The 20,426-nt window shown below is 52.5% G+C and overlaps 4 protein-coding genes across 5 annotated transcripts; 1 reads left to right on the top strand and 3 right to left on the bottom strand.

Moving 5' to 3' along the window:
- Nucleotides 1–809: 809 nt before the first annotated feature.
- Nucleotides 810–4,830, bottom strand: RRP8 (ribosomal RNA processing 8). Its single transcript, XM_004389048.2, has 7 exons — nucleotides 4,567–4,830; nucleotides 2,951–3,317; nucleotides 2,093–2,546; nucleotides 1,873–2,002; nucleotides 1,572–1,678; nucleotides 1,392–1,488; nucleotides 810–1,168 (listed from the first exon to the last, which is right to left on the bottom strand). Exons 1-7 carry the CDS (start codon nucleotides 4,663–4,665, stop codon nucleotides 1,049–1,051), a joined length of 1,374 nt encoding a protein of 457 aa, XP_004389105.1. The 5' UTR covers nucleotides 4,666–4,830; the 3' UTR covers nucleotides 810–1,048.
- Nucleotides 4,831–4,871: 41 nt separating this feature from the next.
- On the top strand, nucleotides 4,872–11,457 carry ILK (integrin linked kinase). The gene is made up of 13 exons (XM_004389045.2): nucleotides 4,872–4,978; nucleotides 5,363–5,543; nucleotides 8,633–8,798; nucleotides 8,971–9,066; nucleotides 9,234–9,330; nucleotides 9,438–9,521; nucleotides 9,625–9,710; nucleotides 9,857–9,966; nucleotides 10,075–10,202; nucleotides 10,289–10,410; nucleotides 10,507–10,606; nucleotides 10,719–10,849; nucleotides 11,044–11,457. Exons 2-13 carry the CDS (start codon nucleotides 5,455–5,457, stop codon nucleotides 11,191–11,193), a joined length of 1,359 nt encoding a protein of 452 aa, XP_004389102.1. The 5' UTR covers nucleotides 4,872–4,978; nucleotides 5,363–5,454; the 3' UTR covers nucleotides 11,194–11,457.
- On the bottom strand, nucleotides 11,400–12,828 carry TAF10 (TATA-box binding protein associated factor 10). 2 transcript variants are annotated; one of them, XM_004389047.2, is made up of 5 exons: nucleotides 12,552–12,828; nucleotides 12,270–12,424; nucleotides 11,977–12,041; nucleotides 11,776–11,890; nucleotides 11,400–11,594 (listed from the first exon to the last, which is right to left on the bottom strand). In XM_004389047.2, exons 1-5 carry the CDS (start codon nucleotides 12,781–12,783, stop codon nucleotides 11,505–11,507), a joined length of 657 nt encoding a protein of 218 aa, XP_004389104.1. In that variant the 5' UTR covers nucleotides 12,784–12,828; the 3' UTR covers nucleotides 11,400–11,504. The 2 variants fall into 2 exon arrangements, with proteins under 2 accessions (XP_004389104.1, XP_023598799.1); XM_023743031.1 differs by having other exon boundaries at nucleotides 11,454–11,594; nucleotides 11,781–11,890; nucleotides 12,552–12,789.
- A 1,715-nt stretch (nucleotides 12,829–14,543) lies between these two features.
- Nucleotides 14,544–19,969, bottom strand: TPP1 (tripeptidyl peptidase 1). The gene is made up of 13 exons (XM_004389043.2): nucleotides 19,895–19,969; nucleotides 19,717–19,788; nucleotides 19,294–19,433; nucleotides 18,026–18,176; nucleotides 17,691–17,818; nucleotides 17,379–17,557; nucleotides 16,991–17,189; nucleotides 16,653–16,841; nucleotides 16,342–16,411; nucleotides 15,783–15,903; nucleotides 15,514–15,672; nucleotides 15,189–15,314; nucleotides 14,544–15,012 (listed from the first exon to the last, which is right to left on the bottom strand). The coding sequence occupies exons 1-13, from the start codon at nucleotides 19,936–19,938 to the stop codon at nucleotides 14,872–14,874; spliced, it is 1,719 nt and encodes a 572-aa protein (XP_004389100.1). The 5' UTR covers nucleotides 19,939–19,969; the 3' UTR covers nucleotides 14,544–14,871.
- Nucleotides 19,970–20,426: the final 457 nt, after the last annotated feature.

Here is a 20,426-nt window from a genome sequence, read left to right as displayed (position 1 = left end):
TGCTGAAAAGCCTATTCTGAGCTCTCCCAGAGCCCTTCTCAGCCAACAAATCCATTCTTTACCTTTCAATCTCCATTCCTGACCAGAAAAGGTCTTCAAAGAACAACAAGGCTTACAACACATGATATCCATAGTTATGGTTTATTGAGCACCTCCTATGTTCCCAGCCTGGGCTATAGATTTCCTCAGTTGGCCCACACCAACAACCCCACAAGACAGGAGTCCTCACCATTTTCCAAATGAGGAATCTGACTTTCAGAGACTAAATGACTCCCAGCTCTTAAGTGGCAGGCTTGGATTCAAACCCAGGTCTACATGGCTCCAAAATCTTTACTCAGCCATACACACACCAGAGCCCCACAGGAAAACAGGTGCTGGGAGTGGTTTAGTCCGTACGGCTCCCAAGTTGGAGATGACAAAAGCAGGGAGAGACGAACCACTAGACGTGTACAGTGCAGGGAACATCCAAGCAATCTTGGCCCACCTCACAGCTACGGTGACAGCTTGCATCCACCCAGAAGCCGAGAACTGACGTGCTGAGCCACAGTGTTGGTGGGCTACCAGCGACAAGAAGCAACACCTGCCTGTCTACAGCCTTGAAAGCCTGGGTAGAACAAAGCTGAAGGAGCAGAACCTGTGAGTGAAGAGATGAGCTGATCTGCAGAGAGAAGATCTGAAGAAAGGAGCAGAGACAGCAAGACAAGTCCATGTGGCTCCTGAGATGGAAAGAGAAGCTAAATCCAGAGATGCCCTGAATTCCAAACCGTGTAGTTTCCATGACACCTAAGGGGATTCATAGTTCCTGGACATCCCCGTATTCTCAGAATAAATCCCTTAGTGTTTAGCTAGTCTGAGTGATTTCATGGTTCTTGTAACCAAGGAAGCCTCCGTTACAACAGGGGCCAAGCCAGGGCCTTTATCACACTTTGTTCTTTGGATGCGGGCAGGGTGATATCAGGTCCTAGCCCACAGTCTGGCTGGCTACAGTCTTCAGGGTTCTAAGCCAGGAGTTCAAACCCTGCCTCCCCTTTCAAGGGAGGTCCAGCGGTCACCTGCGCTTGTAGAGACATGGCTGAAGCTTCAGGCCTGAGAGTTCAGCCTTTGGCCCAACCCGAGGGGGTCCAGTCTTTTGGAAGTCAAACAAGAAGAAGTGGCTGTTGGTCAGGTCCTAAGGGCAGAAAAGACCCAGTGAGCTACAAATCCTCGTCCTACCTGCTCAAAATACCTCCCTCCATTTCCTGCCCCTGTTCAGAAAGCATCCCAGGGCTCCCCCATAAGTTGTGCCTTCAGAGAGCAAATGTCTGTTCCTGTGCTTATGGCCTCCTTCCTGCACACCATTCCCCTAAAATGGGGCACACGTAAAACAAAAATAGACTTCCTAGGGCACTCACCTTGGAGACAACCTTGAAGCCCAACTTGGTTACAGCCCCCAGAAAGGCCCGAACATCTTCAAAGCGGCTGCTGACCTCAGCCACTTTCAGGAGACCCCTGAGAAGGAGGGAGAGTTCCGCGTAAATGCACGGACATGCACATGCACACACATATGTGCATCTGTGTCCGGGGGTTCCTACCCTGGTTTCAGCACTCGATTTGCCTCCTCTAGGAAGTCCCTGATGTTGGTTCCCATCAGTGACAAGCAGAACACAGCCACATCCACAGACTCATCCTCCAGAGGCACCTGTGGAGAGAGGGACTATTGTATGACACACACAGCTGGGCACATGGGGGCAGGCACACGGTGTGGGGAGGAGAAGCCAGCACTGGGTGCTAGGGTTTGGCATCTGGGAGGTGGAGAGAGTGAAAGAAGGGGCAGGGTTTAAAAAGATGAGCACATGGACCTAGAGCACAGGCCAGATGCGTAGAGAGATTTACCTGGGCCATGTCACACACAGTAACCCTGGAGTCCAGGGAGGCCAGGTCAAAGCAATGCACAGGGTTCCGGACACTCAAAGCCAAGCGACAGTCCCCACAGCCGAAGTCAGCCACCACCAGGGATGCAGGCCTGGGAATGGAAGGGAAGGGTCACTCGCTGACCTGGCTGGAACCCATGACTGACCCACATCACTTCTCACATTGCCCACCCCCCATTCACCGCTGGCGAAGATCCCTGATGATGCGGTCCACAGGCTGCAGTGGCCACTTCTTGACTTGGTTCTGGAAGCCACGGTGGTAGAGGAGAAAAGCCTCCGGGTCTTCCTGGAAGAGGCGCTGTGCAGCACTGCTGGGCCCTGAGTATAGCTGTTCGTTGAGGTAGCGAAATCGGGCGCCATCCAGCCTCTGTGCCATGCGGGCTCGCAGAGCCCCTGCCCGAGCCTCATGGCTGTCTGGCCTGGGAGCAGGAGGTGCCTCTGCCTCCTCTGTGGGAGCCAGGGCCGGAGCCTGGGCTGGTGGTTGAGGTGGCCGAAACTTGTTCTTGTGTCTCCGCTTGTTCTTCTGCCGGTTCCGCCACTGCTTGCGGCTCAAGGCATGGGGTGGTTGAGGAGAAGCAGACCCAGGGCTTGGCTTGTGTGGGTCATTCGTAGCACTACCCTTCTGGGCTTTGGAATCTGCAGGTAGGGTGATGGGAAGGTAAGATCCTCTGCGTGCAGACACTTGGCAAGTCATCTTGGCCATATGCCTGTCCTTGGTATTTTTTTTATTATGGTAAAAATATACACAACAAAACATTCACCAATTCAACACTTTCTACATGTGTAATTCAGTGACACTGATTACATACTTCATGTTGTACAACCACTGTCACTATTCTTTTACGAATTATCGTACCACTGTTAACATAAACTCAGTATCCCCTAACGTATGCCTGCCCTTGAGAACAGACTGTGGTAGGGATGAAAATACTTCTTATTGGCTACCCCAATCCTAATAGTGGCAGCTAGCCTCTGTCATATGCAGGATCAGCTGATCTCCCCTTCCTCCCCCTGCCCTCCCCACCCATATCCAAGAATACCTGTTTGGTCACCACTGTCCAGGTGCTGGGCTCTGCTTGACGGGGCCTGTTTCTGGCATTTGCTCTTTCTTTTCTCCTCTTCAACAGAACCACTGCCAAGAAGAGCCTGTTTGCAGCTTTTCTTCTTTCTTTCCACTTCCTCATCCTCAGAATCACTCCCATATGAGGCCTGTTTTTGACGTTTCTTCTTCCTTTTCTCCTCTACTTCAGCAGAGGCACTGGCAAATGAGGCCTTTTTCCGGCGTTTCTTCTTCTTTTCTATCTCCTCCTCTTCAGAGTCACTTCCAGGTAGGCTGGGAGGTTGCTGGGGAAGAGATGCAGCCTCCAGGGCCCGTAAGGTGGCCAAGAGCTGGCGGTGCTTCAAGCCCTGCAGGTAAACAAGGTATGAGAGTAGGGTGAGGAGGATAGATAAGTTCTGGAGTGTAGGAAAGGAGAGATGGGGGCCTGATTCAGATGCTTGTGGAGATATCTGGATTCTTCCCAGTCAACTTAGCTAGACTGGGAAGCCTGCCAAACCCTGAAGAATGTTCATGTCCCAATCCCAACCTTTGGGAAGTGGAGGGCAGAGAAACCACCCACTCCCCTTTCTTCAGTGTACAGTGGCCAGAGACCAGGAGTTCCAACTCTCAATTTCAGGCTTTTGTCCCCAGCTGATGATACCGTTCTATATTAGGTAGAGAATCCAGAAGGCTTCTGAGTACAGGAAAATGACAGGATGAGATGTGTGCATTAACGATACCTCTAACTGCAGTGTCAAGAACAAACTGAAGGAGAAAAGCTGCAGACAAAGAGACCAGTGAAGAAGTTGTTGCAAGTGGCCAGGCAAGAAAACAGTGATCTGGATTGTGGCAATGAGCTGAGGGGATGAAAAGGGAATAAAGCAGGAGATGTCAACCAGGCAGATTCCATGTTGGAGGCCCACTAAAGGGCACAGGAAGGAAGAGCGTGAGGAAGTACAGCAGTCGGCACATCTGCAGAGGCTCAAAGGTGGAGGCCTACAGTAGGGGAGGCTGATTCTGAGCTGAAGTCCTGCTGGATGGTCCTAGTCCAGGCACTTACCTTGGAGGATCTCAGTTCCCACCCACAGTCCTTTGAATAGTAATAATCATAACCCTTTGTTGTCATGCACACTTGCTCTCTTCAACCCATTCTCCACACTGTAACCAGTGATCTTTTCAAAATGCAAATCTGAACAAATCACTCCCCTTTTACAAACACTTCACTGGCTTCTCTCTACCCTGAAAACATACAAAACTTCTACCTCTCCAACTTCAACCGCATCCTCTCTCACTCATTTTCTGAGCTCCATCCACAGAGATCATTTTTTGAGGACCCTAACAGGTTGTGCTCTCTCGTCCCAGAACCTATGCACGTGCTTTTCCCGTCTAAGGAACCCTCTTTGCTTCAACTTCTACTCATAAACAGGTATCTCTCAGCTCAAACGTCATTTTCTCTTAAAAGTTTCCGGATCTTCCATCAGAACTCACCCCCAACGGTGCCACAGGTGCCCTACTTACCCACCCAAAACACACGTGGTGTGACCCGGCGCTGGGATTTCCCTAAGGGTCTGTTCCGCGGCCCGAAGCTGGTCTCAGTGCCTCTGCGCGGCCACTCACCTTGGTTTGCACCGCTGCCGCGGGCCGCGGCCCTGTGGCTACGGGCGCGAGGGCCGTGGCTACTGGGGCCTCCTCGGTCCATTCGGGCTCATCGAACATGAGGGCCAGGAGGTCGGAGTCGCCGAGTCTGGCGTCCCTCCAAGTACGACAGCGTCTCCCGGAGTCGGAGAGTCTACACCAACCGGACCAGAGCTGAAAACCAAAGAGTGAAAGCCAGGGGCGGCTAGAGCGGCCGGCGCAGCGCCGGAAACCATCGAGTTTCGACACTAGAGAGCTAGAAGGGCGAGGGAGGGGCAGGAACGGCAGGAGAGAGGCCGGCTCTGGCCAGCTAAGGCCAGGGGCGGGGCGGGCTGGGTGGCGGGCGCGGCCGGACGGGAGTTCCCCGGAGAAGGCGTTTGGAGCCCGAGTCCCGGTGAGTGCGGGGCCACCCGCGCCGCTCCCCAGCCCTCGGGCCTGCCAGCCCGTCACCCCTCACTACGCGTGAATTCCGAGAAGGGAACGGGGGCCACACCCGGGAATCCCCTCTTGCCGGGTGCAGGGTGCCTGGACCTCCCCATTCCTGCCCCCACCCCCAGCTCTGTTCGCGGGTGGGGTTTCCGTGCCTGCCTTCCGATATCCCTTCAGGAGACACCACCGCCTGCCTACCTCCTTTCCCTCCCGGACTTGCCTTTCCCTCACGCCCGGGGGACACAGTCGGGGATCATCCCGTTGCACTAAACTCCCTTTCCTCACCCCTACGAGCCGAAGACGTAGCGCCCAGACGCCCGCCCCTAACAGAAACGCTTCTCTCTTGTAGAAAACAAAACTTGGGGCTCACGCCTCTCCCCTGGGTCCCTCCGCAGTCCCCAGGCTTACCCGATCTAGGGGACTCAGCGCCGGGACGCTGCTATGGACGACATTTTCACTCAGTGCCGGGAAGGCAACGCGGTTGCGGTGCGCCTGTGGCTGGACAACACCGAGAACGACCTCAACCAGGGGTAGGCTGAGGCGGCTGGTGGGGAGAGGATGGACAGAGTCCTACTCCTCTCCTCGACGTGGGGGTGCTCACATCTGGTGGAGGTGGCCGACTTTGCCATCCAGTGTGATGAGTGTTAAGCACAGCCTGTGGAGGGCAGAGGGTCTCCACAGAAGCAGTGTTGGAACTGAATCTTGACAGCTGAATAAGAGTTTCTCAGGCAGAGGCTGCAGAGAGATTTCCAGCCTCAGTGAACTGCATGGGCAAAGGCAGGGAGGCAAGACACAAAGCTGACAGTTTCAAGAAATTCTCTGGCGTTCCATATGGCTGGAGGATAGAGTACTTTTTCTGTGGGCTGCAGCATTGGATACAAGAGGAGAATGACAGGAGATAAGACTGGAGAGGTCGGTAGGGGTCAGCCAGATCATGCAAAGATATTTAGGCCATAATAAGATCTTTAAGAGAAAGCGCTTAAAGCTGTGTAGTAATATGATGAGATTGCCCATTTGTTAAGTATCATCTTGGATGCTTTATGAAGAGCAGGCAAGAATGGATATTAAGAAGCTATTCCAGAAGTGATGATGGGTTGGACCTGAATGGGGGCAGTTGAAAAAGAGAAGTGATACGATTCCAAAAATCTTTAGGCTGAAGACTTGGTGGGGCTTGCTGTGGGGAGTGAGGAAGGTCAAAGATGATGACCAGGGTTCTGGCTTGGACACTTAGTAGATGGTGGTTCCTTTTACTGAGATGGAGAAGACTGAAAGTAGATGATGAGTACTATTCTGGACATGTTCAGGTGACAATACGGTAGGTTGCTGGTTATGCAGATTTGGTGTTCAGGAGAGATCTGGGTTGGAGGCACAGATTTGGGAGATATCAGCATATAGATGATACCTGAAGACGTGTGTGTGAAGGAAAGAGCCTGCAAGAGTGGAAGACGAGAGCTTGGGATGAGAAGACTGCAATGAGACTGAAAACGAGCAACCAGAGGTTGAAGGAGAAACAGAAAAGTGTTGCAGTAAAGCTTAAGAGAATGTTTCAACAAAAGGGGAGTAGTCAACAGTAGTGTTTTAGTTGCTGTTCAGTGTAACTTTGACCACTGAATTTGCAATTAGGTTATATTAAATGATCTTAATGAGAGCCATTTAAGAGGAAAAACAGATGAAGAAACCAGACTATACTGGGTGAACATTTCCTGTGCTGGGTTCTGGAAGCCCAGAATCAGGTGTGTTGATCCCTACCCTCAAGGTGGTAGATTTGTGGCAGGTTAAAAAATGAATGGGAGGTGAGGAAATAGAGAAAGTGAATGTAAACAGCTTCTTTAAAATTGGCTAAGACAGGGAGGCAAGAAAAGCAGTAGTGATGGTGATTCAGAGTGGGGATTATAATCTATAAGGTTTGGGGAGTTTAGTTTTTAGGTTTGAGAGGTAAGGATCACCTGTCATCTTAGTTCAAGCTTCACTGGTTCCCATCAGACTGTATACAATTTCTCTCTTATAATTTGCGAAGTTCCCTTGTTCTATTTTTCATATTTCTCAAAGGGTGCTTGATAAAACCAGTAAGCGCCATTACTATTTCGTTGAAGAAACAGAGGCTTAGGCATCTAGGAGGACTCTGCTGCGAAAAGGTGGAGGGGCGGCATTAGGGAAACTAGAAGGCTTTGATGCTGGTTTGAGGGGACTGGGTCTGGGGGCCCAAGCTGGACATATGCTGGGTATGAGGGGGTAGGAGGGGTAATTTCCTGCAGGCATCTCTGGGATAGGAAGTCCAGACTCTACAGTGACAGGCAGCCGGACAGTTGGCAGAACCTTTGTGCCCATACTTTTGCCCTCAGACTCGTCTGCCCTGGGGCCACAGACTGCTGGAGGCCGATAAGTCAGGGCACAAGTTAAAGAACTGGGAGGCAAGACTGATAAGCAGTGGGTGGGAATTGCTTCCGGGGGATACCCACTTCCAGGGAAAGCTTTTGGCTATCTGTGTTAGCGGATGAGGGCGAGCTGTGGGAGGGAGATCAGTAAATTAGAGGCGACACTCCCCACCCCCAAATGCTGTGTGGGTGGCTGGGTTTAAGGGGCCTATCGGGGTGGCCAGACCCCTGACCAGCTCCAGGCCCCGCCTAAAGCCCCGGAATGGGAAGTGACCGCAGCACTAAGGCATCTGGAGGCTGCCAGCCCAGACCTCGGCCGGCCTCCTGCTCCGCCCCTTGGATCTGCATGCAGCCTGGGACTGCAGGGAATTTCCTTTTATGGCCCCAGGCTTGTCAGGCAGGCCCAGCTCCCACCCAATTGCTTTGTTTTTTGTATACTTTTTTGTTTATAAAATACATGCCCTTAAGAAAAGAAAAAAACTAGGTATAGGTTTCTTTGCACAGCAGCTGTTTTGTGTGCCCAGGATTTCTGAGTGTGGGAATCCACGTTTCATGTGGTAGTTTGTCATCTGCCTCATCAGTAATAACTTACCAAAAGCATTTCTCCTTTTCATGGTAAACCCTTCCAAAACGTCATTTTAATTCCATTCCACTTTTAGATTTTAGTTTCAGTACCAAAACCAGTCAGTAAGTTTGGCTCCCTCTCCCATGAGTTGTGGTTTTCCTTCTCCAAGACACCCTGCCACCCATCAGCATGAGCTGTACAACTGCTGTCATTCAGTCCCTCAAGAAGCTTAGTCTAATAGACAAGACAACCAAGTAACAGGTTCTTACAGTCCAGTGTAACAAGTGCTGTAGTAGGGGGATACAGAAGATGCAGTAGATAGAAAACAGGACCAACAGACATTGCAAAAATGGTACAGGAGAAACCAGATGAAGAGTGCTACCATCTAATGGGATAGGGCATACCAGGGAAGAATGGATGGATGCAGGTAGGGTGAAAATAATCAATCATATTATGGTTGAGTTTAAGCGGCCCCTGCGTGCCCCCTTGGTTGAGTGTGAAGCTCAGGGCAAGATCTGAACTGGACAGACTTAGGAGTTGTTGGCACGAATGAGAATTGAAGTCCCAGAGAGGTAAGGTTCCCCATGGAGGGTATGAAGAGTGACGGTCAGTTTCTCCTGTATCAAAGCTTCTTCCCCGTCCCACCTCCAGATCACTGACCATTGTCCCTTCCTCAAAGGGATGATCATGGCTTCTCCCCCTTGCACTGGGCCTGCCGAGAGGGCCGCTCTGCTGTGGTTGAGATGCTGATTATGCGGGGGGCACGGATCAACGTGATGAATCGTGGGGATGACACCCCCCTGCATCTGGCAGCCAGTCACGGACACCGTGATATTGTACAGAAGGTATGTATGAACCCCTCCATCACCCATGTTGCCTCTATACCTTGAGGTCAATCAGAAGCACTATAACAATAGAAAGTACGTGTGCTCTTCTTCCCCCCTCATACCCCAACACCCATCTCTCATTTGGGATTGACTGTGCCTTCTGCCTCTTCTGTCTGGCCATGGGGCCCAGCTGCTGCAGTACAAGGCTGACATCAATGCAGTGAATGAGCACGGGAATGTACCCTTACACTATGCCTGCTTTTGGGGCCAAGACCAGGTAGCAGAGGTAAGGACTTGGGCCCCAAGCCCTGCAATGGGTGGGAAGCAAAGTCTGAGCCTGAGGGGTAGATCCTGGAATGTTCAACCCATTCTGAGTGTTTGACACTTACAGGGTGTGTACTATCTGTGAGTTACTGCCAGGGAGGTAGCATCACAACCACCTTCTTATTCCAGGACCTGGTAGCTAATGGAGCCCTTGTCAGCATCTGTAACAAGTACGGAGAGATGCCTGTAGACAAAGCCAAGGCACCCCTGAGAGAGCTTCTCCGAGGTGCATCCTCTACCTTCCTCCCACTTGTGTCCTCTTATCTTGTCCCTCCCCACCTGTCTCCTCCCTCCGTTATCACATCTCAGTCCAAGACTGTCTTTCTTCCCCAGAGCGGGCAGAGAAGATGGGTCAGAATCTCAACCGAATTCCATACAAGGACACATTCTGGAAGGGGACTACCCGCACTCGTCCCCGTGAGTCACTGTTGTGGAGGGAGGGGGTGGTAACAGGAATAATCCTGGGCTCCTGGAGCAGGGTTAGGGGGAAGCTGGGGACCTGACCTGCCCACACTCTCAGGAAATGGGACCCTGAACAAACACTCCGGCATTGACTTCAACCAGCTCAACTTCTTGGCGAAGCTCAACGAGAATCATTCTGGAGAGGTGACCCCTGCCCTTTGTGACCCTCCCTCCCCAAACCCTCACAAATTACCTGCTATGCACCTGCTTTAAGCTTCTCCTTCTGCAGTTAGTGGGCAAGGAAAACAGTGGCCTTTGTTAAAGCCTCCTAACGCCCACCTGTCCCTCAGCTATGGAAGGGCCGCTGGCAGGGTAATGACATTGTCGTGAAGATCCTGAAGGTTCGAGACTGGAGTACAAGGAAGAGCAGGGACTTCAATGAGGAGTGTCCCCGGCTCAGGTGGGGCAAGACCTGATAGAGAAGTTGCTGGTTCCAAGGAACCCTGAATAGCACTGAGAGGGAGATCTTTTTGGCTGGGTCTCAGCCATGGACACTGTCTCCTCCCAGGATTTTCTCGCATCCAAATGTGCTCCCAGTGCTAGGAGCCTGCCAGTCTCCACCTGCTCCTCACCCTACCCTCATCACACACTGGATGCCATATGGATCCCTTTACAACGTACTACACGAAGGCACCAGTGAGTAGGGATGTGGGTGCCCTTGCTTGGGGTGGGGTAGGGTGGAGCATGAACCTCTCTAATTTAACTCCTACCTCCTCTTGTAGACTTTGTTGTGGACCAGAGCCAGGCTGTGAAGTTTGCATTGGATATGGCAAGGGGCATGGCTTTCCTACACACATTAGAGCCCCTCATCCCACGACATGCACTCAATAGCCGTAGTGTAATGGTGAGGTCACAAGTCCACTCCTGGCCCAGGCCCCCAGAGGCCCTTCACCTATCTAGAATAGGACTCACCTTCTTCCACGTATCTTCTCTTTCTCAGATTGATGAGGACATGACTGCCCGAATAAGCATGGCTGATGTCAAGTTCTCCTTCCAGTGCCCTGGGCGCATGTATGCACCTGCCTGGGTGGCCCCTGAAGGTGGGTGAGGCCATCATATTGGGAGGTAGAGAAGAGCCACCTCAGTATTGGTGGAAGGGGGCAGAGACAGGACAGGACAGGCAGTTGGAACAGACAAGTCCTGTCGCTTCAGCTCTGCAGAAGAAGCCTGAAGACACAAACAGACGCTCAGCAGACATGTGGAGTTTTGCAGTGCTTCTCTGGGAACTGGTGACACGGGAGGTACCCTTTGCTGACCTCTCCAACATGGAGATTGGCATGAAGGTGGGAACAGAGCTGTGTACACTTGTGCCAGGGGATGTCAGGGGATGGTAGTGGTGGTGGCAGTTCTTAAAGTGAGCCTGGGCTCTTCCCACACTTGTTTGTATATACAATAATCTTGTGCCAAGGGCTAGAGGCCACTCCCCCCATGATAGACTCAAGTTCTGATGCTCACCTTGTTTTTCCTGTATTTGCAGGTGGCACTGGAAGGCCTTCGGCCTACCATCCCACCAGGCATTTCCCCCCATGTATGTAAGCTTATGAAGATATGCATGAATGAAGACCCTGCTAAACGGCCCAAATTTGACATGATTGTGCCTATCCTGGAGAAGATGCAGGACAAGTAGGGCTGGAAAGTCCCTGCCTAAACTCCAGAGGTATCAGGACACGGTTGGGGGAGTGCACCCCCGGAAAGCAGCAGGCCTCTGGTTGCCTCCCTTGCCTCCAGTCATGGTACTACCCCAGCCACGGGGCCCATCCCTTATCCCCATCCCTACCACTGTGGCCCCAAAAGGGGCTGGACTCAAAGCTTTGCCACTTGTTACACGGTGTCTCCCAGCATGGGAGGGACCAGCCCTGCCTGTCACAATAAAGTTTATTATGAAAACAGGCTGGTATGGGGACATGGGGACAAGCAAGTACATTTAAGTTGGGTGGCTCAGGTGAAGTAATGTGGCTTCTTCACATTGATGCCATACTCGCTGAGGGCAGGGGTCAAATCCTCCATGGTTAGAGTGTACTTGCGGTCCTGAGGGAAGACGGAAGAGCGCTAGCTGAGCACGGAATCCCAGAATTCAGTCCCAGATGGGTGACCCTGAGTAGGTCTTAAACCTCCCCTAAGGCTTAGTTTCCCCAAAGGCGTTTCAGGATAAGTTAAGTGTCCCCTGCTGTGGGGGTAATTACTGATTCAGTGAACTTCCCCCTCACACCTTACTCTTGCTTCGGGAGCTGCCAGAGGCCGTGCCCTTCATTTTGCAGTGCTGTAGGGCATCATTGGCAATATCTGAGATGAATTTCTGGGCAGCTAGTGAGATGAGCCGAATTCTAGAGAGAAAAAACTGATATGAGAAAGACGGACAACAGCCTCCACACAAGCACCCAAAGCTCTAACCTGCCCAGAGTTTACTCACATGCGTGGGTCTGAGGCCTCAAAGCCAGCACGGTTTAGGTAGTAACCAGTCACTGCATCTGGGATCTGATAAATCAATTAGACAACTGTCAGTCTGAGCCCTGCTGGGCTGAGTTGAAGGGTAGGGGAAATGAAGGACTGGCCTGGCTAACAGGAAGCTCACAGTTTGGGTGTGCAGAGGGGATAAATCACAAGGAGGGGAGCAAATACAAGAGGACGCTGAAAAGCCAAGAGGTGTGGCTGAAGGTTGGTGTGACAGCGGGCCATGTAGCCTTGTTCAGGCGGGAAGCCCACCGTAGGCGTGTAATCCTCAAGCTGCATCAGGAAGTCCACCAAAGGCGTGCTGGACACCACTGGCTTCACGTCTCCGTTGGCCGCACTAGGCAGTACGTAAACCCCGTTAGACAAGGCCCCCTCTGGGGGCGCCGCGCCGCCCGCTGACACTGGAACTGGAGGGGAACCAGCGAACTGAGACACGCAGGTAGGAGGCTCAGGGCCCCAGCTAGCTCTGTCTTGTACCCTCTGCCCTCACCCGCCCAAGGCGCCACCCTCGCCCTCACCCGTCCCGGCCCTCACCCGTCCCGCGCCGCTCTGCCGGCTCCCCAGCCCGCGCCGCCACGGGTCCCGTGCCCCCAGACGCGGCTCCAGCCCCAGGTCCCCCTGCGGTCCCCGCGGGGCTGGCCTTGTTCTCCGCAGCGGTGCTGGCAGACAGCGCGGCGGGGGCCGAGACCGGGGGCGCGGGGCCCGGGGCCGAGGCGGCGTTGGCTGGCGCCGCCTCGGGGTCCGCGCCGGAGCCGCTGCAGCTCATCGGGCCGGTGGAAAAGGCGGCGAACAGAGCCCCTTCCGCTTCCGCTCACGTACGCACACAGCAGGGATGACGCCACACGCTCCACCATTCGCCCCGCCCACTCCATGGTAGCTCTCTCTCCCGCCTCCCACCTCCTCTCGTGGCCGTTTGGTTAGTTAGACGAAATTAACCGAATAAGTCGGAGACCAACTCAGTGAGAACTGGGTTGGCCGTCGACATTCCGCCTCGCGGTATTCCAAGTAGTTCTACTGGGATAGGAACCCTTGTACGTCGGAGTTTGTTCTGTGCTTCTGGGGACCACATTCAGCCTGATGCTCAAAGATTTTGCTTTGGAACGAATAGGCCCCACACCCCCTCGGACCATGAGTTGTCTGCCAGCCTGCATCCCCTCAACCGGTTGCCTTTCTGTGGATTCCGATTCATAGCGACCCTATAGGGCAGAGTAGAACTGCCCCATAGGGTTTCCAAGACTAAATCTTTAAAGAAGCTGACTGCCACATCTTTCTGTTCCGCTGAGTGGCTGGTGGGTTCCAACCTCAGACTTTTCAGTTAGCGGCCAAGCGCTTTAACCACTGTGCCACTAGGGCCCCTTGCATCCCCTCTAGTTCCCTTTCTTAGCCTTTTAAGGGTTCACAGTGGAGTTCAAGAACCCTCCCCTGTCCCAAGAGGTAAGGGCAGTAGGCGGGCTGCACGCAGTGCTGTGCTGTGAAGGTGAGAGGTGTTTCAGCCTGAGTGAACAGCATATGCAAAATAACAGCTGGTGAAGGCACGGAATTCTCAATTCAGCAAACATTTATTTAATTCCCCTTTACCAACGCCTGAGCTTTAGCCTGGGGACGTAAAGTTGAATAGGACAAAATTCAAGTCCTCTGGGCATTAATGGTTTTGGAAAATGAGGCAAACAAACTGGCAATTTCAATACTATGTGATAGTTACAATGCTAGAGGTAGCAGAGGGCGTGCAGTGCACGGGAAGAAGAGAACTAACAACTGCTGCCTACTCCAGTGTGCCAGGCACTTTGTCAATGTTATTCCATTTAATTATTCCCTGATGTTTCTAAGGCAGGTATTGATATCTCCACTTAACAGATGAGGAAACAGGCTCAAAGAGATAAACATACTCGCTCAAGTCCTTGCGCTAATTTATATCAGAACCAAGAATAAAACAGGTTTGATTTTTAGAAATCCAGGACTTTTCTGCCATACCAAAATCACCTAATTGAGCCTCAGGAAATCAAAAAGGTTCACAAGAGAAGGTAACTTCCAGCTGAGTCTTGAAAGAATTCTGGAAATTAACCACGCAAAGGAGTAGGTGGTAGGAACAGCTTGAGCAAAGGTGAGAGTATGGAGGTGGGGGTGGGGGGTGGGGATGAGGGGAGAAGGATAAACTATTGTTACTCAGGCACAAACATAAAGGAAAGGACTGGGTCTTGTGGGCTTTAATAAAAAGTCTGAATTTTATGCAGTAATCTTTGGAGGGTTTTAATCAAGTAAGCGATCTGATGGGATTTGCATTTTACTCTGGAAGATAGTTTAGGGAAAGACAAGGACACTGTTTTTGTAAAGGCCTCCTATATTACAGAGGACAGAGAATATGACTCCAAGCTAATGTAGTAGCAGCAGGGGTGGAACGAAGTGAGTGAGCTCTGGATATACTTAAGAAATACAATTGGCAGGAAGAGTAAAAGGTGAAAGTAGAGATCTCATTCCAATGGATTGAGGAGTGACATGAAGTGAAACAGTGCACAGTCAGCATAGACAACCCTTTGGAAAAGCCTGGATGAAAAGAGAAAGAAGAGATAGGGAATAATGAAAAGAGAAAGAAGAGGTGGGGAATATGGGCACCCAAAAGTGCTGGTTATTGCATTTTGCAGGGGGAAGTTGAGGCAGGAGTGTGGAGAACTGAGTATAATGGAGCAGGGTAGGGTTGGGAGTCAAGCCCAGCTCACAGTTTTGCAAGGTTAGGGGGGTAAGCTGTCTGTCACAGTCAATGGCTGTGGGTTCAGCAGGGGTCCCAACAGGGCAAACTAAGAGACCAAGACACCGGCTGCAAGGCAGGGGACAGGTCAGCTCTCCTGGCAGGAAAACATCAAGTGTTGAGTAGTGTCTTCAGCAGAGCTGGGAAGTTGGGTGTTCCCCAGCCTGTCACAGGATCCCAGCCAGGGCCAGAGCAGAACCCCTGACCCTGCACCTCTTCATTCAGACAGGACTCATGACAGCCATGGGTTACCTAGGGAGGAAGTGGGCATCAGATCTGGGCTTGGTGGTTCCAGTACTGCCAGATTGCATATCCTCACCCTGTACTCACATCCCAGAGGGTTCCCCACCCCATCACAACTGCCCCAAGTTCATCTCAGTATTCCTCGTACTGGTATGAAAGCATCCACACCTTCCCTACAAACTTACATCGAAGAGTCCCGCTCCATGCTGCTGGTAGAGCCTTGGATTGAGAAAGCCAAGAGGGGGGTGGCCATTGAGGATTCTGTGCTCATTTATCAGGGATAGGAGTCCCCCAAACACTGGAGTAGAGGCCTGAAAGGGGTGAGGGTTCAAGTAGAGGCCAGGGGTTGAAAGTGATTGGACTTATTGGGTGGGGGTGGAGGTGGGGCAGGGGAGGGATGTCTAAAAGGATCAGAAATGTCTGCAGAGTCAGGGTTCTGGGTACAAGGTCTTGGTGGTAGGGGGCAAGGACAGTTCCTGAGTGGGGGTTTCGAGTCAGGCTGATTCTCACCGAGGTGCCAGAGACCCAAGGAATGGGCACACTGTTGCTGACCACCCAGTAGCCATCAGAGAGTGCAGCTACATCTGGGTAGGCACGGCCACTGGCATTGAAGTAACTAGATGGTGGCAGATGGGGGCTGGACTTCAGAAACTGGGATACAGCTTCCTCCTGAAAGGCATTGTTGAATGAGTATTGGCCTGTGGCCTGCCCAGAAATCTGTTGAACTGAGGATCCCCCACCCCACCACCACCTATCCATCCACACAAACATACACGTACCTGATATGAAGGCCGTGGAAACACATTGCTGAAGCCACCACCACTGATATAGTCAACAATCTCATTTGTGATGCGGAAGGGATTCTGGAAGGACGTGCCTCCCACTGTGGTGACATAGGGGCTGAGGGCAGAACATAGAACTCAGATTGTAGGGGTACCCAAGGAGACCTCAAGATGTGTGAGGATGAGTGAGTATGGCCTGGGTCTTGCTAGAGGGCCTAGATTCCATGAGGCAGTGTGCGTAGTTATAACTAAGAGGTTTTGAGCCCTTAAGGCATGGACTCAGGTGACTGTTCATACTTTTCTATACAGAACACCCACCAAATCCTCCATTAAAATGCCTGGAGACTGGGGAGGAGGTGCACTGGGAGCTGTGTCTCACTCAGGAGACCTGGGGCCTGGGACCTACAGGAAGAGAGAGGGGTATAGCAAGCAGGGCAGGTAAAGCTGAGGGCTGAGTAACAGAAGAGCCTGGTGAGGTCAAGGCAAAGGTTCCAAGTCATGAAATCATGGGTGAAGGATTGATGATCACAGGTAAGTGGTGGGCTAGGGTGCTTACCTGGAGGCAGGGAAGCTGGGACGGAACTGGTGTCTTCCAGAGACAGACCAACACCCAGCCCCACTGTCACCTGGGAGAGAAACCAAGTTTAGCACTCAGATTGATTGGTCAGAGCTTGGTCTGTTGGTTCAGAAGACAGACAGGAAATTCAGGTGTCAGGAGGTAAGAATTTAGAAGTCAGGTCAATGATCTCTGTTGAGTATCTGAGTTCAGATTCTGAGTCAGAGATCAGGCTCAGGGATCACTGTGGGACAAAGGTCCCAGGTTGGGTGAGTGGCGGGGGGGGCTCTAAGTTGAGGGTAGGAGGTCACCTGAGGCAAACAGCAGAGTGAGACCCCGAGCAGCAGCCTTCATGAGCTCAGTGTTGACCCGATGGATGTAGGCGCTGCTGAGGGAGTCCTCATCATCTCCATAGCTCACGGTGTGCACATGTGGCAAGGCTGACTCATTACTGAGCAGGAGGAGCCACTGTAGGAAGGGCTCCTGTGCCTCATGCCGGCCTGGATTTATGGGGGCAAGGGGCACAAGGGTAGTCATTGCAGGGTTGTCAGCATCTCCCTCCAGATCATGGGAGGGGAGTCCCTTGAGGCAGCAGGGATCAACACCCACCCACACCCTCTTCCCCACCAACCAATGCCCTTGGCAGTACCAGGGCTACTATAGACCCAGGTGGAGATGTTGGCGCCAGCACTCATCAGGTACTCCACATCTAGACTGGCCTCGATCCCGGCCCAGCCCTGGCCCTGTTTTCCGACCACGCGGGCTACTGATGCCTGGTGTGCAAAGTTCCCACCAAAGAGGCGCATGAACTTGGCCAGGTCTGAGTCATGGAAGTACTGCTCCAGGAACTATGGAGGGAGTCAGAGCAGGGATCGTGGGTCAGAGGGCACAGCCCCAGGGATCAGGACTGGGGACACTGTGTGTGACAAGGGATGAGAGCCCAGGAATTTGAGTCAGAGGGCAAAGGATGGTAAGGCACTAAGGACACCTGGCAGGGGGAAGGGATGTGAGGACCTAGGTTTATCTGCATGGCTCACCTGGGCACAAGCCTGGCTGTTGTTGGTGGTGCCAGAGCCTACGTCTTGTGCTGTCAGGTTGTATCGCTCACGGATCACAGATGGGGTCACCCCCAGATGCAAGCCAACAGTCCCTGCCACCTGTGGCTTAGGGCGTTGCCTCAGGGATGATGTAGCGGGGAAGCGGTGCAGCCCCCCCACTGTGGGAAAGGGTCAAGCTTGAGACCAACCTCCACTTTACCGCTGACCCCACCCCAATCCCCCATGGCTCCTAAACTTCCCCAGTTCCTGGCCCTGCCTGCCCCAACCCCCACCAATCCCACTGGGTGTTACCAAAGTCCACATGGGGTGCCAAGGCCTGTGGGAGCTGATATGGATGTGGGGACCTTACAACATGGGTCTCTGCAGGTCCCCCCACATAGCGATGAAACTCAGCCCCAGCGAGCAGGAGTTCTGCCTGTCTGGAGGGCAGAGACCAAAGAAGACAGAAAACATGGAACAGAGCAGATAAGGCCACTTGAGCATCACTGGGCAGTTGGTCATCTCCTCATGCATCAGGCAGCTCCCACCTACAAGTGCCCAGCAAGCTCTCACCTTCCTCCCTTTGAAGTGACTAGTCTCCTGCTGGGATGATCAGAACCCTCCATGGGGCAATCATTTCCTCTCACCTGACGCTCAGCCAGCAAGTCAGAAAGTCCTGTGTGGTGACTGAGTGGCAGTTCCGGGCTCCAGCTGCCAAGAGCCATTTTTGGACTGTGTGGAGGGTCAGTGGTGATGGCTGGACCAGCTCAGCCACATCCTTGAGGGTCAGGTATTTTCCTGCAGGATTCAGGAGAGGATCTTACCTTCACTCATTGCTTTCCCAAGTTGCCCTTTTTAAATCCCAGCAAGGAGACATTAGGGCTTCCCAGGGAGCCTGGAGCAACGTCTTGAGGGATAAGTAGGAATCTTCCAGCAAAAAGAGGGCTGTACAAGTGCAGGATATATTGGAGGAACAGAGGAAGAAAAGGCTGGAGAGACCTGGAATGCCATGGCTACACCATAGTATGCATTGCCAGGATAGTGAAAAACAAATGAGGCTAATAAATTAAAATGTTCCATTTTAAGTTTATTTCTAATAAAAATTTTCAAACCTTTTGGAGCCAATTATAAGATGGCATCTAATGTAGCTCAAATCTTCATATGTGTTGATTTTAATCTTAACGTGATGGCAAGTCACTCTTTCCCGCATGGAGCCAGGCACACTAGTGCCGGTCTCCTGGGTGAATCTGAGACCGCCTCCCCCCAGCGCTCCTCCCTGCTGTGAAAGGCTTTATACAGGGCAGGGCACAACCCAGCTTGACCATTGGAGAGATTGTTTTGGAGCAGAGTGGGGAGTGGAGGGGAGGAGACTGCAGAGACCAGTCGGGGGCTGGGCAGTAGTCCAGGTGGGAAATAAACAACTAAGTTGGTGCTAGTGGGGGATGGGGAGAAGTGACTGATCTAAAGGCTATTTAGGAACTGAAACCAGCAGCCTTAGTGTCTGAATAGGGGAGAGAATGGGAATGAAGTATGGGAGGAACTTGAGATGACAAGCACCTACATGTACTAGATGCTATTCCCCATTTGTCTGGTAGCTGGTAAGTGGTAGAGTCAGAATTTGATTCCAGATCTGATACAAATCTGTGCTCTTAACCACATCCACAACTTTTAGGTTTCTAGCCCGAAGAACACAAGCGGAAAGTTTGGGGGGAAGAGTATGCATTAGTTCTGGACAGTTAAGTTCCAGTTCATTCTCCTGTTCAGAAAGTCTTCAATGACAGCCACAACCACATATCACCTCCTTTGACCGGCACCGATAGCATGACCCTGACGTGATGTGTGCCATCCATGCCTCGCCCAGATCTCTGTTCCTCCACTGCATCCCACATGCCACCTAGTCCCAGCAGGCACTGACCGTAGCGAGGAGAGCCGGGATCCGACACAGCCTGCACCAGCTCCGAGAGTTTCTCCAGGTTCTGCTGTCTCAGGGCAAAGGTGAGACTCAGCTCCTCCTCAGGGTCCAAACGGCCCAGGGACACCCAGCCTGGGGGCAGCCTGCAGGGCAGGAGTCCAGGTTCAGGGTCATGGCCTTGGTTAGGGTGAGGATGGGAAATAGGGGTCATGGAAGTTTCAGGATTAGAGGCTGAGACCTTGTGTAGGCTCCCCGGGGCAGATATGGGTCATAGGAGGTGAAAGGTGGGGGATTGAGCCTGGGAACCTGGGGATAAGGCTGTGGAGCACATTCCAGGAACTGGTGAGGGGGTAAGGGAGACTAGGACCAGGAACGTGGATGCAGGACAGGACACGGAGAAGGGCCGTTCAGTGTGAAGTCACTCACGTCCGCCGCTGGTCGGGCTCTGGGCTGTAACTGCATTTGCCAGCGACAGTGAGGGCAAGGAGCCCTAGGAGGCTGTTGGGGGAAGGCAGGCGGGTTTCAGCAGGAGCCGGGTTGTCGTTGTTTCCCATCCCCCAACATGCACTCCTCCATCCCCGCTCCTGGGGCCCCATTTTCTCACCAGGCTCGGAGTCCCATTCCGTCTTTCTGCCAAACTGCTGTCATGTGATGGATCACGTGAGCCCTATATTCTTTCTCCACCATACCCATCCCCGCCGTGACGGTACTAGCTCCTCCCTCGGATGGGTGGTTCTGAATGCTGGGGGAAAGGTGCCATTCGGTTTCTCCTCTCTGGCCCGCCAAATACTGGGTAAACCCAGAGCTCCCCACCAAGACTCCCCCAAGTCCTATGTGCCACAGTAATGGGCTTCACCACAAGGTGTAGGGGACCTGTGTTCTCCCTAGCTATGTGATGTCAGAAGAGTAATTTCACCTCTCTGAGCTTAGGTCTCTTCATTTGTAATACAGATACTATTATATTAAAACTGACCTTCCTCACAGGGTTGCTGTGAAAATTCACACTGAGACAAAGCTGGCAGATAGCTCAGCAGAGAGCCTGACATGGCAAAGGCTCAACAAATGTGACCACTTATTAGTGTGGATACACAGCGGCCCAAGAAAAACCACTTAGCTGCTCTTGTATCTCCCCTACC

Source organism: Trichechus manatus, unplaced genomic scaffold (genome assembly GCF_000243295.1).
Source record: "Trichechus manatus latirostris isolate Lorelei unplaced genomic scaffold, TriManLat1.0 scaffold00232, whole genome shotgun sequence".
In the NCBI taxonomy this organism is placed as follows: Eukaryota; Metazoa; Chordata; class Mammalia; order Sirenia; family Trichechidae; genus Trichechus; species Trichechus manatus.
This window is presented reverse-complemented; position numbering and strand designations above follow the sequence as displayed.

Coding starts and splice junctions, on each gene's coding strand:
- RRP8 (XM_004389048.2), bottom strand. CDS start 4,665: ATGTTCGATGAGCCCGAATGGACCGAGGAGGCCCCAGTAGCCACGGCC. Junction 2,547..2,950: donor GGACAGTGGTGACCAAACAG/GTATTCTTGGAT, acceptor CCCTACCTGCAG/ATTCCAAAGCCCAGAAGGGT. Junction 1,679..1,872: donor CTGTGTGTGACATGGCCCAG/GTAAATCTCTCT, acceptor CTCTCTCCACAG/GTGCCTCTGGAGGATGAGTC.
- TAF10 (XM_023743031.1), bottom strand. CDS start 12,783: ATGAGCTGCAGCGGCTCCGGCGCGGACCCCGAGGCGGCGCCAGCCAAC. Junction 12,425..12,551: donor GGCAGAGCGGCGCGGGACGG/GTGAGGGCCGGG, acceptor GTTCCCCTCCAG/TTCCAGTGTCAGCGGGCGGC. Junction 11,595..11,780: donor TGGCAGCTCCCGAAGCAAGA/GTAAGGTGTGAG, acceptor GTCTTCCCTCAG/GACCGCAAGTACACTCTAAC.
- TPP1 (XM_004389043.2), bottom strand. CDS start 19,938: ATGACAGCAGTTTGGCAGAAAGACGGAATGGGACTCCGAGCCTG. Junction 19,789..19,894: donor GGAATGGGACTCCGAGCCTG/GTGAGAAAATGG, acceptor TTCCCCCAACAG/CCTCCTAGGGCTCCTTGCCC. Junction 15,673..15,782: donor TTCCACGGCCTTCATATCAG/GTACGTGTATGT, acceptor AATGCCTTTCAG/GAGGAAGCTGTATCCCAGTT.
- ILK (XM_004389045.2), top strand. CDS start 5,455: ATGGACGACATTTTCACTCAGTGCCGGGAAGGCAACGCGGTTGCGGTG. Junction 9,067..9,233: donor GCCAAGACCAGGTAGCAGAG/GTAAGGACTTGG, acceptor TTCTTATTCCAG/GACCTGGTAGCTAATGGAGC. Junction 9,522..9,624: donor GACTACCCGCACTCGTCCCC/GTGAGTCACTGT, acceptor CCACACTCTCAG/GAAATGGGACCCTGAACAAA.